The sequence below is a fragment of the Mastomys coucha genome, unplaced genomic scaffold (genome assembly GCF_008632895.1).
Source record: "Mastomys coucha isolate ucsf_1 unplaced genomic scaffold, UCSF_Mcou_1 pScaffold21, whole genome shotgun sequence".
Taxonomy (NCBI): domain Eukaryota; kingdom Metazoa; phylum Chordata; class Mammalia; order Rodentia; family Muridae; genus Mastomys; species Mastomys coucha.
In genome coordinates, this window is record NW_022196904.1 from 163122351 (window position 1) to 163141309 (window position 18959).

An 18959-nucleotide genomic window follows, 5' to 3' on the forward strand; every position below is an offset into this window, starting at 1 on the left:
ATAAATTGAAATCATGTAACTTTTCTCATCATAATGCAATAAAAGTTTTTTTTAAAAAAAAAAAAGTTTTTCCAACGACTTTCAATGGGGGCTGCACTGCCCCCTTGTGGGAATTTATATTATTGAGATTGTCTTTTGGATATCTATGTTCTAAAATCTGCAGAATTCGGTACACTAATAATTATTCCACAAGCCAGGCAACTTCAAATCCCCCAGGGGCATTCAGGAAGGAGAAAAATATATTTATGACTATCTAAGGCTGGAACTTAAACCCGTTTTACATATAACTGATGTGCTTATTTTTGCATGGGCTTAAATTGCCTTAAATTTGCGGGGAATGCAACTGCCATGTAAATTGATAGAAGAGAGTACTTGACCTTGTTAGAAATTTCAGTTAGCTAATCATTATTTTAAAAACTGCAGGCACTTGGCAGGAACCAAACCAGTGGCCAATACTGCAGTGGCAAAGAATCAACGCAAGTTTCAAAACACCTGTTCAGGTGTTACCTGAAGTGATGTCACCGAAAGAAACATGCACTCGGTCTTCAGTTCCACTCACTGTGTGCTTCTTTCCAACAGTTACCTTTTTATTATGTATCACGTCTTTTATTATGAGCTATTACTTCCTTTCTACATTATTCTTACAGTACTATGTACCCATCTATTCATTCAAATGATTGTATGTGCAGATAAGTTACAGATGAATTTCATTTTAGAATCATCCTGGAGAGTTGGAAAATACATGTGATAAAGGGGAAAATATGGCATGTACTGGATGGTAAACCACTGCTCCTGCCAATCATGACCTTTTGGAATTTCAATTTTTTCCCCAACATAGCATCCAGTCCTCACAGCATCTGGCCTTCTGCAAATATAACAGAGATGCCCTTTATATCTGCACCCAAATAAATGTCATTGAGCCGATATGAAACAGACCCAAAGACATGCAGGGGAGTGAAATTCGCCGCTCTGCACTCTGTCCCTGGAATTCCACCTCTGCCTTTTTAAACTACTTTAAAACAATTTGGCACAGAAGAAAGCCCACAAGAATTCCCACAACAGGAGGACCAATAACTTTTCCCGATACACCTTGCTAATCCCCCCTCTTACTCATCGAGATACATGGGCATACCCAAGAAAGGTTTTATAAAATAAGACAGCTAGTTAAATTATGCCTAAGATCTTTACAGCCATGAGAAGACAAGACCCTGAAGGGAACGGTAGCTTCTGTGCTCCTACAGAGTCTTATTCTCAAAGAGCCTCTGGACAATGCATTCTCAATACATTCTAAACACATGGAGAGCAAAGCTATTCTCAGAAAGCCGGGCCTCTAAGAGCATCTTGATTAGTACTACTGTTCAAATGATAGGTTGGAGAGATGGTTCAGTGGTTAAAGTACTTGCTTCACATGCATTAGGGCCTGAGTCCAGATACTCCACACAAAATGCACTAAGAGGTACCTCTGCAGCCTGCACTGGAAAGGCAGAGACAGGTAGGTAGGAAGGGCTCACTAGCCAGGCATGTTAGCCGAAATAATGTGTTCCAGGTACAATGGGAACTCTTTTCTCAAAAAGTAAAGTGGAATACAACAGGGGAAAACACTCGAAATTGACTCTGTCCTCTCACACATATGAGCAACACCACACATACATAACCATGCATGCACATACAGAAAGAATTAGCTGGATCTGGTTGTACAAGCCGATCACCCCAGCTTCTCTAGAGGCTGTGATAGAACGGAGCTGGCCCATAGCAGGAAAGATCACAAGTTCAAGGCCTGCCTGGGAAACTTTGTAAGATCTTGCTTCAAAACGAATAGTGGTGGAATTCAGTTGCAAAGTGCTTGACTGGCAAGCACAAGACCCTGAATTTACTCCCAAGTCCTATGAAAATTAATGGTTAATTAACTTAATTTAATATACTTTCTTCCAAATCTATACATACTATCATACTTTTAATTACATTTCAAATGATATCTGGACTTCATTATGTAGCTTATTTTATATGCAAGTAAACTACCAATCGCACTATGTAACTAGTTCAGATTGTTAAATTTCTCTTAAATAATTAAGAGGCTTATGGTCTCCAGGGCACAATTTAATAAAACTGGCTGAGTTAACAAAAGTTTATGATTAGGTTATAAAATGTGTTTATGTCTTAGCTTGGGTAAAAGTGGGAGAACTGCTTAAATTCTACTTTTAAATATTTAAGATAACACCAACTTAAAAAACCATTTACCCCCAAGTATAACCCTGGTCTTTAAGAATGTGTAGCTTTAATTGGCTGAAATAAAATACTTAAAGCTTTTCTCGATTAGCATCCATTTTGGCACTGCTTGTAGAAGTGTGCCAAAGGTGATCTGATTTTATTCTATTTAAGGTTTCTTCCACACGTTTCTGATAACCATAAAGAGACAGTTCACCATAAGCATTCAGAACTAAAGCATTGAAATTACAAACATTTTTCCCCCTAAGATAGAAAACTTCAGTGTACATCAATGAAAACTACCAGTCTCTTCTCACTCTAAACCAAATTCTAGCCTCATCTGAGCCAGTAAACTATCAGCTCACACCATATACTTGGAAAATTAAGACGTTCAGAGGAGTGGGGAAAAGCAAACGGAAATGCCATGCGAGTCAGAAAAATCCCTGCCTCCTTTGCTTCACTGACGCAGACACGCGTCCCTTGCCCTCCTCACCCCACCTCTTTTCCTTGGGACCCAGCGGACTTCAGAAGTTAGTCATAGCTTTTCACTGGAGGTCAGAGAAAGATAAATATGGACTGTACTGGGTGGTGAGTTAAATAGTGGTCACCTAAGGATCTCATCCACCCAGAACTTGTAAATTAAAAGACACTTACTTGAAATAAGCTCTTTATAGACATAATGAATACTGCGCTTTCACAAGCCATAGCTGTGCTCTCACAAGTGGGAGACGTAGACATGGCCGCTGGGGAAGACAACTGTGCAGAAATGAAGGCGGACAGTGGAGAGCTATAAGTGAAAGTCACTGCAGGACCAAGATGGCCAGCAGCCTCCAAACGTCAGGAACTAGAAAAGACTAGACTCCCCTCTAGTCTTCAATGACACCACACCCCTACCAACACCTCGAATCTGCACTACTTGTCCCCCAAACTATGAAAGCACAAACTTCTGTAATTTCAAACTCCATAATTGCTCATTGGCTTCACCAGCCCCAAGATATAGTACATATGGACACATGTCTTTTTGGACATTCCTACAGATGCAGCTCAACTTGAGGAGGTCAGGCGCACATTTGGGAGGGTGTCTAAATCACCCCCTATCCTGGAAATGAGGCCGGGGACTTTTGATACTGTAAGTACTTTCATGCGCACTGCAATTTTAAAAAGATCAGAAGGTCTCACAATGCCTACTTTTTCTCCACGTACACCCACTGTGGATTATCATGCTATACAGTGGTAGATCCCTGAGACCTGGCATTCTTCTTCCAGTAAGTGTTTGGATGCCCTGTCATCTACCTGAACTCTGTCTCCTCATGTGCACAGAGCTCATGGAATGATAATAAATACTGGAAGCACAGCAGAGTGCCATGGGATTTGGGACAGGAACAAATAAATTCAGACAAATAACGCACATTCTCAGATTTGCATTCTTAAGCCTAATTAGTAGTTCTTATTTTGCCATGCCACCCAACTAAATGCCCCTCTGAGTGGCATCCTTTTTGTGAACAGGGTGGGGGGGCTGGGGAGAGGGGCTCTTGTCTCACTTTACAGAGGTGAAACTAGTTTAGAGACATTAAACAATGTGAATAGTGTAGGATATCCGACGCTTGAAATCCAGGCCTAAGGAATGCCATGCCTCCGTCTCTTGGCCTTTGTATTCATGCATGTGTACTGCCGGGAAGGGAAGGGGAGAGTAGAAAGGCTCTCCTAGGTAAGGAGAACACTTTATGATGTGATCCTTGTTAATGGAGCAATAACATGTTGATTCTCAATACTGTGTGTAACTGTACTTTATTTCTACCGTAAACTTAACTTGAATAGAAAAATGAAAGAAAGGCAAAAATACAGAAAGACAGGGAGGGAGGAAGGAAGGGAGGGAGAGAGGGAAGAGAGGAGAGGAGAGGAGGGGAGGGGAGGGGAGGGGAGGGGAGGGGAGAGGAGGGGACAGGAGAGGAGAGGACAGGAGACCAAAGAAACAAACTGGTTGAAATCTTGTAAGCTATTGAGCAGTCTTCAAAGGTTTAGCCATGTAGATGCTGAATCTCTCAAGACAACTAAACCTGAAAATCCATGTTCGTTTGGCTCAGAGAGCCCTTAGCCACAGAGCAATCCCTAGCACAATTAAGTCTGTTTATCTATGAGCTTCTAGAATTCTTTCCTAGAATAAAAGTTTGTAAAAAGCTGTGGTGAGAGGCAGGGATGTGAAACACGCCCAGAAGGACAGGATGGGAATGAAAAATCAAGTAAGTCCTAAATATGGCCAAGGCAAAGTGTCAACCGTGACTCCTGAAGTGACTTCTAAAACAGGGTCATAACTACTCCAGGGAGCAGAAGCAGATCCAAGTGTGGGCTGAGAAATATGGCAAGAATACACATGGGTCCATTCCTGGCACGGAGTTAAAAGCACCTTATATATTTGGTGAATGAGGTCAGACACGGTAAACAATGGCAGTCGGGGCTGTGTTTGTTGAATGACTGCTCTGAACAGGGAACTCAGCTAAATCTTTCTCAGGCATGAGCTCACTTAAGCCTGTCAACAACCGTGGGAGGTTTTTTTAAACAACTGAAGAGGCCAAAGCTTTGGATGTTCTATTCTGTATGACATCAGTCTAAGAGCACAGAACATGGCTTTTTGATCTCCAAACTACTTCATACGTCTTCCCACATGCTAACTGATCAGACCGCTCTGGGAGAAATGAAACCTAGAATAATATTTATTCACATAGAAAAACTCAAATAGAGTAAAACTTAGCCTCTAAACAGCAAGCAGACACTGAGAGCTCTCAAAGGTACAAGCTTAATGGGAACCATAAACACGGATACACCCCAGGGCACTCAGTAAGCGCATTCTTCATGGCTGTCAGGTATGGGGACAGGAATCCATTGTACTGTGGGGATAGCTGCATGACCCCTAGTTCTGTCTGCAAGCCTGCAATGCAACCAGTTGACAATTCAGAGCATGCCTGCACACATAGATAATAAGAGGACAGGAGAACCAAGCTGGAAAATGAGGAACCAAGCAAGAAAGTGCAACTGCCCACAGTGGGGCTGCAGTCATGTCCCAGCTATGTAGCACACGCTCTCTGAGCAATCCATTCAGCACTTCTGTGTCCTTCCTAAATCTGACCCAACCAGTCACTCAGAGTCCCTGCTTTATTGTTACCCCTCATAAGCAATGTGTGGCAATGCTTCATTTAAGCCTGGAGTCTTCAAGAAGCAGCTTTTCTAAGAAACTCATATATAGAATCTTCTAGAGTTAGAGGGGTGTACAGTTGGTAATGAGCAGTCCACGAGATTTGCATCACTAAGTCAAATTGTATATGTGTGTCTACATATACATATATGTGTATATGTATGTATATATGTGTGTGTATATTTATTTACATTTTATTAGAACATGGTTATAGCACCTTTTCTACTTGCACTGTTTCATTTTACACACAACTCCTTTCCCTTGGTTGACTCAACTGCTTATATTTAAGATACTTTTCAAAAAGTGAGTATATGGGACATAAGGACTTGAGGTCTAATCACTAACTTCAGTCACTAACAAGCACCTGTAACTGGAAATCAGAATCCTTTGGAGCCTCCAGATCTTCAGTCTGTTTGTTACAACTGTCCGTTTGTTAATCCAAAAGGGAGAACAGGATATTTCCTAAAATCCTTTCTGAGCAGTATTGCCTCCAAAAGAAAAATTGTTGGGAAACCCTTCTCCTGCCCCTGTAAAGGTTTTATTACACAATTGCTAGCAATTTCCCTGAGAGCTTTATGCTCATCATCTCCCAGCAGTTTACAAATAGCCCTAGAACATGTCTGCACTTGAAGCTTAAAGGAAATGTCATTCATGTCTTTGCAAAGATGTCAAAATCAACCTCAAGGAACTAAGTAATTCATCGAAAGTCACACAATCTGAATGTGAAAGAATTCTTCAAGTCTGTGAACAGCAAGATCATTAGTTTATTGGTCACTATCTACTCCTGGGTTAGACTGAGTTGAAATTTCTCTTCTGCCTACCCTCTCAAAGTTTCTTTCTCTTACTTTAATCTTTTTGTTGGAAAGGGGAGATTAAAATCCATGCATAAAAGCACTTGTCTCCAATACTAACAACCCCCATTTTAAACCTGAGACCTACATGATAGAAGAGAACTAACTCTCTCCCACAAATTGTCCCCTGACCTCCGTACATGCACCATGTCACACGTGTGCTGAAACATAATACACACAAAATAAATAAATAAATGTATTTTTTTAAAAATCCAAGCTTAACACCTATTATCATTCATATTATTGGATTCTCATTCAAATAAGTACTGGTAAACACATCTCTCATCAAATCTAATTGAACAACACTGACAGAGAGAGAGAAAAAAACAAAGCGGGGGGGGGGGAGAGAGAAAGGAAAGGCTGTAATGGAAATCTTAGCCTATAAAAAGTAAAATCTACTCTGTGACTCCAATACCATATATGTCCAAATCTTCCCACCAGTCTTTAAAAAAAAATGTAGCTGAGAGACTTGGAATTTGTTATTTTCCCAAGTGGGAGAGCAAGTTCCCCAGAGTCCTTCAAGTATCAAAATTGTATTCTAATGCAAAGAAAAACAAATCATTGTGATTCCTGCAGGATGCCTTTGTTACATGAGCAGTAGATGCATACAATTGCAGCCTTATTTTCAAAGTCACATCTTGGGGTCTTGGGATTTTTCCTCAGTTTATAAAACCACATAAAAGGCATCGATGCTACATGGATTTATAAATCTGAAAAATAAAGGGATGTGTAAGTAAATGTCGCTTCAAGGAGTGTGTGTTCTTGTGGCCATAAGTCAAGGGGGAAAATACATCAGACCCTCCCCTGGCTTAAGACGATGGTTACATAGCCAATGTCTTTTTAGAGAACTGTCTTTAACATTGTAAAGGCTACGTTCTCTGGTGCCACTTACTGGCATGCCTTTTCTTTCAAGTAGATGAAGATATAGATATTTTTCAACGTACCAAGCATACATATTCTCAAAGGAATTTAAAGAGTTGAGCTGAAAGTTTACTTTTTTTGTTTTTTGACTTGCCACTCTCACCTTTTGGCATTCATCCCATCTATAAATAAATGACATTTCAAAAGCTGTCTACAAGAATGTGAGTTCCACCATTTCTACTGCTTACAGCAATAACAATGAAAGTAAACAGAAGCTGTCAACCGAGTTGAGGTATGTAAACAGATAGGGATCATACGTGGATCTGAAAAAGACTGGTAAGGTCTGATCTGGCCAAAAGCTTGGATTCTATAATTAATCAGAAAAGGAGTAGTTTACCGAGGAATGTTAAGGAATAGCTGTACTTTAGGGAAGGAAACCAACCACGACTCTGTAACAGAGAGCTCTCTTTCTATATAAAGGTGTGTACAAGCATACCTAAGCTCAACGTTGACTCTGCTGTGGGAGGACTAGGAAGGACTTGGAGAATGAGGTCAGTTTTGTATAGTTCTACTGTCTGACAACCAGAACACACTGCTTAGACAATGAAGCAAGCAAGGAAAAAGATAAATCCAAAGATTAAGAGCAAAAGATTTGAAGTGTAGCCTTTACCCATAGTTATGGAGATTCTCATCCTGGTAACTATGACACAGCACTGCACAGAGGAAATGTCATTCCCCCTCTAATTGCTTTAATGTCTGAATGGCCACAGTGTTGCCAGCCTGCCCTGTCGTGAGTGCATTCCTAGTATCCAGAAGACCGATGGCAAGGCCAGACAACCAGACACTGTCAGGGCAGCCAACCTCCAAAACTGCTGCTATATCCTTCAGGAATTTTCCCTGCAGAGATAACAGAGAGAGAGATGGGGGTGGGGAGGGGAATGTTGCTTAATGCTTGCTTCACTGTGTCTGGGGGCAGGGGAGTTTCTGCTAGACCTTGCCCACCACACTCATCAGGAATAAAGGCTCCCCTCAGATCCACACTTCATTCTCTCTGCACCACAGGTTGATGAAAAGCTTCTGTCCCTAAACTAGAACTATGAATTACTGACCCACAGAACAGCTTTATATATTAACATTGCAAATTGGCTTATCACATAATTCTAAAACACTTTATGCAAAGGCGATTTGTTGTCAAGTAGAGCAGAGTATTGAAATGTGCACCATTTTGAAGTTTTTCTATTTTTCCTTCTTGCTGGTTTTAGAAACATCCAGCACAACACTGGGGAAGGTGGCCAGCTGAAAAGACTAAATAAAAGCATTAATTCTAAACTGAATTACTGTTACTAATAGCACAACCTCCTTTGACTATTGAATCTCGCCAAGACAGGAGAAAAAAAACAGCACATTTCTCTTGAGCCTTAAATCACAAAGGATGCCAGGCAGCAGCAGAAGTACTTCACATCAGATCCCTGAGGGGTTCATATAACAGGAGGTCACAGAGTGAATGAAATAGCCTTTTACAGGGAGACTGAATGACACTTTCCAAGGGAATATTGATTCAAAGACTCACAGTCTGCTAGACATGACCCAGAATGCATCCCTCAGTGGTCGGTGGGCACTCAGTTCTTTTATGCTCCTAACTGAAAAGCAGTTTATACTCAGGACATCTCCCCACCCCCTCAAAAAATGTTTCTTTTTATGGAGTATTTAAGCATCCCATTCATTAGAGACCTCAAACGGTTTGCTATGTTGTTATTTAACTATATTATAGAGTTTCAGAATTGTCAAGGAGATGGGGACATCTCCTTGGACGGTCTATTAAATGATCTAATTTTTCTTTCAATATTTTCTTTCTTGATTGATTGATTATGTTTTGCTTTTCCATGGGAGAGAGAGGAGTTGGGGCACAGGGAGAATTCCATTCTCCTCACACAACCATCCATTTTAAACCAGATTTAGTTGTCCATTATTTCTCCCCATTTCCTCCTTTCCATGAAACATGAGCCCAGAGGCTGCCTCAAGGGGGTTTAGGCATTTCCCTCAGGTGACATCAATGTTCAAAGAACTCTACTCCACTCCACGCAAGCTGTCTTGTTTGTCTTGTCTTCACGAAAAACACTGGAGAGCAAATTCACTTGGTGTTTGAAATACGTTCCCTTGAATCGTCACTGATTAGAAAAATAGAAGTCAATACGTGAATCCTGTTGTTAGGAAAGTAACAAAACATAGATAACACATTTTTAAAGTTCTCACACTGTGCCTCTAACTAGTAAATTTACCTCTGCTGCCATCTTGTGGCGACTGTTGGTATACTGCGCTCCTTAACCTTTCTCCTTCCCAGGTTTTTTATTTCTGTTGGTCATTAGACTGAAGCCTGAAGGCCTCCCTTACATGCGTGAGCGGATGACCTGGAGTCCTCTAGAAGAACGGACTTTGTGCATTTCTTGCCCCACATCTAACTCACCCCTCTTTTCACCATGCTCACCTACGCTCCAAAACAAGAGTCAGTCCTAGGGGAAGGATGAGGTGAGCAGATGGCTGCTGTGGACCCAGACAGACACAGGCTGGGAGAGGTTGGGCTTCCAACTTCCGCTATCTTTTTTTCTGGGCTTTTATAATCATCTATGAAGTAAAAAGTCGTAAATCTGAAGGAACTTAGATGTTTTTGCTGGATGGTGTTAGCGAGTATGCTTTATAAACACTAACAAGTTTAATTCTATATTCCCAGATCAATTCCCCCAAAGCTACTGAGACACAAATATGTAAAGTACTATCTGAAGATGGGTACGGAGAGAACCCAATTAGACAGAATCCTCTAAAATATGGTATAAGCAAGCAAAACAACAAATATAAAAATGTTGTATTTCTCATGAAAAAAAATACTTTAAAACAGTGTTTCCTAAGCCTCAGTTTCACTATATCTATGTAAAGCACACTCTGTACTTTTCTACTTAAAAAAAAAAAAAAATCTGCCGGGCAGTGGTGGCGCACGCCTTTAATCCTGGCACTTGGGAGGCAGAGTCAGGAGGATTTCTGAGTTCGAGGCCAGCCTGGTCTACAAAGTGAGTTCCAAGACAGCGCCAGGGCTACACAGAGAAACCCTGTCTTGAAAAACAAACAAACAAACAAAATCTATTGAGCCTTAAAACAGAACATGGCTCCCGTGCACTAGTCAAAGGCTTTCACTCACCATTTATTAATCTCTAACTATTAATAATATAAAATCAGTTCACTCGTACACACTTAGAAGCCCTCCTATCCCACTAGTAATATGTACATCACACATTGGGGACACCAATGTCAAACAGAAATGCTAAGTTGAGTCTAGGGAATCTAAGGCCTTTGTCCGAAAATAAGTAACTTAGTGAGTCGGAGTCAAGAGGCTGAGTTTTCAGAACCTAGATCAGAGGAGGGCTCTTAGACAGTTTTTTTCCTGCATTGACTCACGAGACAGATGATATCCCCATGTGTACCATACTCCTTTGAAAAGACAAGACCATCTGTGGATTATGTGTAATTTCCTGCTATACATTTGTAAGCCTCCCTAGCTAGGAAGCCAATTGGAACGCAGTGAATGGCTTTCCCAAGAGAAATGCCTGGAAATGCACTCAGCCCTAGTTTTTTTTTTTTTTTTTTTTTTTTTAAGAAACAAATAATTCATGAATTTTGATTTTTTTTAAAAAAAATCATTTATTCATTTTAATCTTATAATCAATCAAATGCATACCCATTTTGTGATGCTACAGTTGAAATCCACTGGGGTAGGATGGGGATGCCAGATTGAGTATTTTAAAGTGATTTTACTCTCTGAAAGGACACATCATTTAATATGAAGTGCTTTTACCCTCAAAGACACAAGGTTCTTTTACTTGGTTTTAATATATTCGGGATATACCTTTTCTCTGTAAAGAAGCTCATGGGAGGGAGAAGCTGGGGAACTGTGGGTTTTAGTTGGGATTTTTCCTGTAAACAGACCTGGTATCTTAGGTTTACAGCCTAAGATATAAAAGAATTTTCTATTTTCAGAATTTCTGGCACAGGTAAACAAGTCCTTTGGTGACTGTGTAATACATGAAATGAGTCTCATGCACACTGTGTGGGCAATGAGAAGCTTCAGGAAAAACACTAACGTTTACCCAAAGGCTTTCTAGTTGCCCGTTAGACAATCACAGCACCGTATCGTTGAATAAACAGACCTAGGAGTATTTGTGAAAGACAAACATACAAATATTTTTAGGAACCCTAAAGGGTTTTACAACAGTATTTTTGTAGCATTTTGAGGTCAGAGAGCTCAAAGGAAGAGGAATCTGGGAATGTGAAATATATTTTGAGGCCCTCTCTAACTTAGACTGTGTACAAAGGAGAGACTGAATCTGAATCAGCAACAAGTGTGGCCAGGGGTTTATTTTAGTCGCTATAGCGGCATCACTTCTATTACAAGTTAAAAAGTCAAGCTAATTTCTACTGAAGTGATTACAATAGATATCTTGCTGGTTTGTCTCTCAAATAAACACTTGCATGAGACCTGCATATCTATATTGCCCCTTGACCCCAATACACCATACACTTTAAGGAGAAAACAATCAAATTAAATCGCAGGACAACCAATTAGCTACTAACGATGAACTCCCAAGGATAAACCAAACTAATATGCACCAAGGAAAGGATGAACACAGAAACAGGTAGGTGTTTTGAACAGGGCAAATTTCAGATATTGTTTTGAAACTTTCTAGTCAATACAAAGTATGTATTGTGTGCACCGCGAAAGCTACGAGCTTTTGTAAGGCGATATAGGCTTCTGTTCTATTCACCCACAAAACAATCTGAAAGTGCTTACAAGGCAACCAGCAAAGTCTGTGCTCTGTGCATGATCTCTGTGGTTTGTATGGAGAAGATTAACCACTCCACAAAAGGATGCTGTTGTTTAAGGGTGAAAGTATTAAAATAAGAAAGTGAGTTCTACTGCCCACCCTTCCTAAATCCACATAAAGATATGTCTCTTAAAGATCCATTAGTTTCTCATTGAACAGATATTATAAAACATTACATATCTTCAGTATTGATAACTGTATTATTAATTTAGGAAACTCAAATTACACACATGCACACTCATGCCCACTCATGCCCACACAGAACTATCTGAAGATATAACCGATATTAAAATGCAGTAGTCTTTCCAACGAGTACAGTTTGCCCCATGTCTATATTATGTGACTTTTACAAGTAGACAGATCTGGTAATGGCTCAAAAATGTCAAGCTGGATGCTAGAAACACAGACCCAAAGGGCACACACACAAGGGAAGAGTTAGGAACAAAGAAGGTGGTAAGAACTAGAGCACTGGATAACGGAGAGTGACAACCATTGATTCTTCTATCTGGTTCTGGGTGAGGTCATAGGGCAATGTGCCTAATAGTGTGCGCAGGGATTTGAGAATCCTCAAGATACCAAGAGCAGCTTTAGAAAAACAGAAATATGAAGGGAGACTTCCTTTCTACAAGTACTTTTTTAGGGTAACTTAAACAAGCTCTATAATAACATCTACTACAGTAAATGTAAACCAGAGATGGTACCGGGTGGTGATTGGTATATGTCTACATACAAATGTATTATGCACATGTGTGTGTGTGTGTGTGTGTGTGTGTGTGTGTGTGTGTGTGACTGTATATTTCCATTTTCTTTTCTTTTGTCTTATTTTCTCAGCAGTGAACCAACAGCCCAGCAAGCACACCAACAAAGCCAGAGTCAAGGTCAATAATTCTTTTCTGACAATTCCCAAGCTTCTGAACTTTCAGTTTTGTGAAACAGGATATGCTATCCCTGATTTATCTCAGAGCTCACAGTAACTTCCAAAACCTACAAGAAACCCTGATAATGCCTGCCGCTGGAGCCTGATAAGCAAATTCTCAATGGGAAACAAAAATAATTATTCATACCCTGTGCCACTATGAAATCACCTGAAAATCTTATCGAACGAAAAGATTTAGTGCATTCTCAGCATCTTTGAGTAGTAATGTCAAGAACCCACTAGGAAACAGGCCCTCTGACAGGAAGGAGAAAATAGAACGGACTTCTCTTGTTTGTTCAGGTCTGGTGTGGAGGTCAAATTTCTGATGGACACATGGTTGAATGTAAATATTTGACCTCAACTTATATTAGTGATTCAAATGAAAAGGAAGTCCTGGCATAGGCAACGCATTCTTGGTTCCAGAACCAGAACTGAGCTCAAAGAAATGTCTCTTAAACAAGTATAGGCAAATGACAGAGCAAAAGTATCAATTTGGCATCTCTGAAACAGATGCACAACCACGTGACACACAACAAAGTCCTTCCATTTTTATTTTTGAGATGCTTGAAAAAGCACGTCCACAAGGATTTGTTTAGTTTTCTCATTGCTAAACCAAGGAACCACCTATATCAGGCACAACTTTGGGCCGAAACTCCATGTGACATGCTAACGCTCAGACCTGTCCCTTTCGATAACATGTGGCAAGATATAAGGGTGCACATCAGCTAGCCAGCCTAAAACTCGTCCCCACACCATTAGCTTGCCTTAACTTCCTGCTCCAAATACTGTCCTTCTGATTCAACTTCATCAATGTTTCCTCCCTGATGCCGCTGAGAGGGTATCACAATGTTAATCAGGAAGTGGTTTACAAGTTAATATATTGATCATTCGCTTTGATTACAGGCAGGGTAAGATAGGAAAGGGTTAGCACATGGCCCTCCCTGAGCAATGCAAAGAAAGAGAATCTAAAGGTGGCAGCCGAAGCAATTCTAATACCTTTCACAACACTATCATTCTTCCTCCCTGCCTTGAACATGACACTGAGCTACAGAAGCCAGGAGGAGAGAAAAGAAAAGATTGCTAGTAAGAAGAACAAGAGCAGGATGGCCTGAGGACTTCCCAGCTAAGCAGACCCATCCAGGGTATATAGGATGGCTGTAAGTCGACTGGTCTCCTTTCCATGAGGTCAGTTTAGCTCATGGTAGATTCTTGCTACCCAGTAAAAAATGCTCACTGGTTACTGAGATTGAACGAGCCCTAGTCTGTGCCTCTACATCTTTTATGTGGACTCTGTGAACTCTAAGGTTTGTGTTTAAAACTGGTTGTGGCAGTCCTGGGCTGGGAGTTTGTAAGCAAGTTGCTAGATTGCAAGCCTTGAATTTCTTCCCTGAGAAGTGCAGGTACCATTTAGACGCGCTACAGTAAAAAGGTGAACTGCTGCAGACAGTTTCTAGCATAGTGTTGAGGCCAGGGAGATAAGCTGTCTATACTGTTGCCTTTCTTGTTGTTTCAAAACTCTGTACATGTTTAATTTGAACATGTTACTGGTAAGTAATGGATAAGTAACAGAATATAGCCAGGAGACACTTTATTGAAGTTGCTTATGTCAAGATGAGGCTACACTTCTTGACTTAGTCTGAAGGTCAAATTATATCTGAATTGAATCAAAGATGCAAAAAAAGCAAGGGTATTCTGGGGCATCCAGTCCATGAACCTATGTCTATGGAAGTCCAGGTTCCTGCTGATCAACTGGCATCAGAAGAATCAAAGGAACTGAGATGAAAATAGACCTAGCCACTTTGGAATACTGTCTGCTCTTATTCCGGGAACGAGGTAATATTGATTCTAGCCCTTGCTCAAGCTAATTTAAAACTTGTGTGTGGTCTCCTGAGCATAAACTAGTTAATGAGGCAGCCAAAATAAGGAACTTACGTGTATATGAAAATTTTAAGGGGAAAAAAATTAGAAGAATAGGAAATTCTTGATGGGAAATATATGCATAAAGGGAATGGGGTTCCAGGGAATCTGTGGGAAATACTTGGAGTTCTCTGGCTAAAAGAAAGTATTTAAAACATCAGTTTAAAATATCATCACCATCATCATCCGAAAGAGCCTGCAGTTTTCAATGATAATCACTTGATCCCTGCGGAGCATTTCTTAAGGGGTCTGCAGATGAGTGCCACAATAAGTCAGATGTTTTCTTTTTAAACATGATCATCATTCCGTACACTTGATACTTAGCTTGAGAGCTCAGATCTTCCTCTTCCCTGGTATAATTTTCATCTAAGCATTCCTTAGATACTTGGATCATTCTTAATGGAGAAGAAGCATTATATCCTCTGTGGACACATGGAAACCGGGATAATTGGACTGGGTTGATTATAGCCGCAGATAATTTCTCCCATTTCCTTTCCAGTACAATAACAGCTTAAGATACGTTTTGCCACCTACTATGTAAATTATTTTTAGACTACAGACTCTCCCTAAAGCATAAATATATAAGAAAATCTTCTTTTAGTTTTCCCTCTAGACAAATTCCTAATTCAAACTAAAATCTATTTTCTTGTCAGTATAAAACAGAAGTGCCCTAATAAAATTTGAAATGAACCTTCAGCGTTAATAGCTACCATTCAAATTATAGTTGAACATTACTTTTGCAATAAAGCACTCTGTTTCAGCCATGGCATATCATGGGAGATAGAATATCTGCTTCCTAAACTCAAATACCAGAGATACATGAAATACTCTTTTATTTTGAAGGCATCTTGTTTGACACTAGCCTTCATGTTTTAGGAATGCCTTCATCAAAGTGTCTTCTCTTAGTTAAACCAAGGTGTCTTGCAGTTGATAATTTAGGACTGTCTCTTTAAGTGAGTACCTAACGCCAATGGATACAATGTCCATGTATTATACCTGTCAAAATTCTTTAAATGCTAATGAGTCACCTTACTGAAAATAAACTGCATGCTTCCTTTTGAAAACTTGAAAGCACAAGTGGAAAGACATTTACCTCTGCTCCGTGTAAACCAGGACAGAAAGGAAGTAGCGAAGTACTCCAGAAAAGTACTCCAGATCCTTGTTCGAGAGACACAAATAATGTGCCCTTAATCACTATCATGCATGAGCCACTCTTGAGATAAAAGTTCCTAACTTCAACAACAAAACCCGCTGGGTGGGGGTGGGGATCAAAAAGGATGGTATTTCATATGACACAGGCCAATTTCCTCTTCGTAAACATAAAAACTTCACATTCTTTGAGAATGCTTGTGTGGGGGGAGGGGACATTTCTCTGTAAACTGGCGCCTGAGACTAGTCTCTGGGAAGGCGGGTTTTCCCTGGTGAGAATTTCCTCTCTGCTGTGAAGCCATACTGTCACTCCAAGGGGCACAGGCTAGATACGAAATCTGAAATTTCAAAAATGCGATAAAGCTCGAACCGGCAGCCCTGGGAGGCAGGCAGCTGCCTGGTGACCGCTGATGAAGTGGCTTCTGAAGGAGGTGGGCAGATTGATTCCAGCTGCCGAGCGCCGGGCAGGGCAGCGGCCGCGGAATGCGCAGCCAGGCAGGCGGAGGCAGGACTGCAGCCGCTTCCCAACCTAGGGCCAGGCCAAAGACTGACTCTCTTTGCAGTTTCAGCCTAAGTGGGAGGGGAGTGGCCTCATTCCCGGCAATAGGAACTTCCAAAGCAGTCTGGGACAAAAGGTACCAGTGTCATTTTCAAAAGTTGAAGGTGACTCTGGGTATCTGAAAGCTATCTGAGATCCCTGTTCTGAAAAGGAGCCCACAATCTAAGTGGTATCCTTCTTGGGGATTCCTATTAAGTTATCCCCACTCATTCCCAGCACTGGAGCTTCTGACAGCTTTGAACACCACCTCCCCAGCCCCCACGTTTTCTGTTTTGCCTACTCTCACTGTGATCAATACACTTGCGAGTCTGAACCAGTGCAGTGGAGGGGCAGGAACATGGTGGGGGGGGGGACCCTAGAACTGACCCGGAGGGAATTTATGATAAGGCTTGCTCTTTAGAAGTACTAGCCTCAAAACAAGAGAGCTAAGTGTGTGTGTTTGGGGGTGGGTGGTTTAGTAGTCCTCCGAGAGCCCCAAAGTCAGACACCAAGTGATCTAAGAAGGAGGAAAGGGTAAGAGGAGGCGGGCATGAAGGCACGCCTAATGGAATATTCAATATCCTGAGAAATGCACTTTCGGTCCTGCACTTCCAGAGACTAAAAGCCAGTAATGGGCTTTGGAGTCTGCACTTCCTCCCCCTAATGTCCACAGGGCTTTAACGCTGCAACCGATCGATCAGCCTTCTCCGCGGAGGCGGCGAGTGGAGTGCAAAAATCTTCCTACTGTGGCCAAAACCCATCCAGTCTCCTCTGAACACCCCGAAGAAGCCACACAACTTTGACGTGAAAGGAGTTGGCTCTTAAAAATGCCCGGGAGGAAGAAAGTAGGGGGCTAGGAGGTACCTAGAGAAACTCTGGCCTTCTCTCCCTACCCCAACTTCGCTTTGCTCCCCCTCTCCCCCCATGCACTGGTCTAAGCAGTCGCCCCTAACCTGCTTCATGTGCAAGGTGACCCAAGCATCATTAAATCCAGGGCTACTAGGAGTGGCACTTCTAGAAGGAACAGAAGTAGAGCAAAGGAGCGGAGCGCCCAGAGGTGGAGTTTTGTGGCATTCTCTTGATGACATCACAGCTCCCCTGAAAGTGACCCTGTGGATAACCCTCCTCTCCCAGCCCTTGGCTGGAGGCTGGATCTAAGCGATGGAGACCAGCCCCCGGTCCGCCCCAACGCGGACTAGAGCCCTCTTGGCAAAGCTCTCTCTCCAGAGCAACTCTGTCCCTAAACTGAACTCGACCCCAGCTGGCTTCAGGTCACCCCGAGGCCTGGGTCCCAGGGTCGCCTCTGGGAAGCTCTCCAGGCCCGCGGACGGCCAGAGTTCTGTCCCAGCGTGGGCCCCCGGAGAGACAGTAGCCCGCGCCGTCGAGCCGCGGGGTAGCAAACTTTCCGCGGTCCTTCTCCCCACCCCCACGCCACAGGGGCGCGTCTCCGCGGAGAGCTCGCCTTTCCCAGCCCGCCAGAGACAAACTACAGCACGTGATGCACAGAAACAAAAATAAACACTTCCCCTTCCCGGACCGCCTCGGCGAGCAGGGGGCGCCCTGCTCTGTCCCGGAGCCACAACCCCCGGGTCCTGATTGCTGCCCCCAAGAGCTCCCGGAGAGAGTGGCCCCTGCCCCGCGACGCCCTGAGCCCACCTTTCGGATTTAGTGAACTTCCGGAACGCCTGGCGCAGGTCGTGGAAGGACCTGTAGGTCTGCGGCTCCGCGGAGATGCCCTGCGCCCGGGTGGTCCGCGGGCCGATGTGGGTGGAGGGCACCGGCAGCACCGACTGGCATTTGTGGAGTTTCCTCTTCAGCTCCTGGATTTCTTCCTCCTTCTCTGACAGCCGCTTCTCCAGCTCTTTGATTCTCTCCTCCTTGAGCATGAGAATCTTAGCAAAGTCTTCCTCCAGTTCGCTCATTTTTATGGTTAAGTCCGATCCCCCTTCTCGAAACTTTTCCTCTGGAGGCGGCGGCTGGGACGGCGGCAGAGGAGCGCAGCGGGCCAGGGACTAGGGCGCTCAGCCCGGAGCACGGAGTGCAGCCCCGCTCCTGCGATCGCTCCTGCTGAATGGACTAGAAGCTCAAAAGGGAGGATGAGGCGTCTAAAAGGAAGGAGAGGAGAGGCAGAGTGCTAATCCCTAGCGTCTCTGGGGAATAGGTGATTATCTTTCATTGAGAAACCAATTAGAGCCGCCCTTCCTCCCCTGAGACCCCCCTCCCTCGTCCCCCTTTCCCAGTCGCTTGGTGAGAATACGCGAGCGAGCGCGCCACCCCACCGAGAGCCTGGTTTCCACAGAGGGTTGGACCAGGGAGCCTTTGCTCACTCCATCACAGACACTCTTCTATGCTATATGGTACCAAAAGAAGGGAGTGGGATGGGGTGCTTCATGACACTTGATCCTTGAAATAGCAACAATTACCATGTGATCTCTCAAGGATGACGCAGTGCTTGTAACTG

At 42.6% G+C, this 18959-nt stretch overlaps 1 protein-coding gene across 1 annotated transcript in view; it reads right to left on the reverse strand.

Annotated features, from left to right (window-relative positions):
• The window catches only part of Prkg1 (protein kinase cGMP-dependent 1), a 1194975-nt gene extending 1176124 nt beyond the window's left edge, over window positions 1-18851 (reverse strand). The window contains exon 1 of the mRNA XM_031390083.1: window positions 18155-18851. Within this exon, the coding sequence (XP_031245943.1) occupies window positions 18155-18420 (266 nt within the window). The 5' untranslated portion in view covers window positions 18421-18851. The remainder of the gene's footprint in view (window positions 1-18154) is intronic.
• Between the last annotated feature and the right edge of the window lie 108 nt (window positions 18852-18959).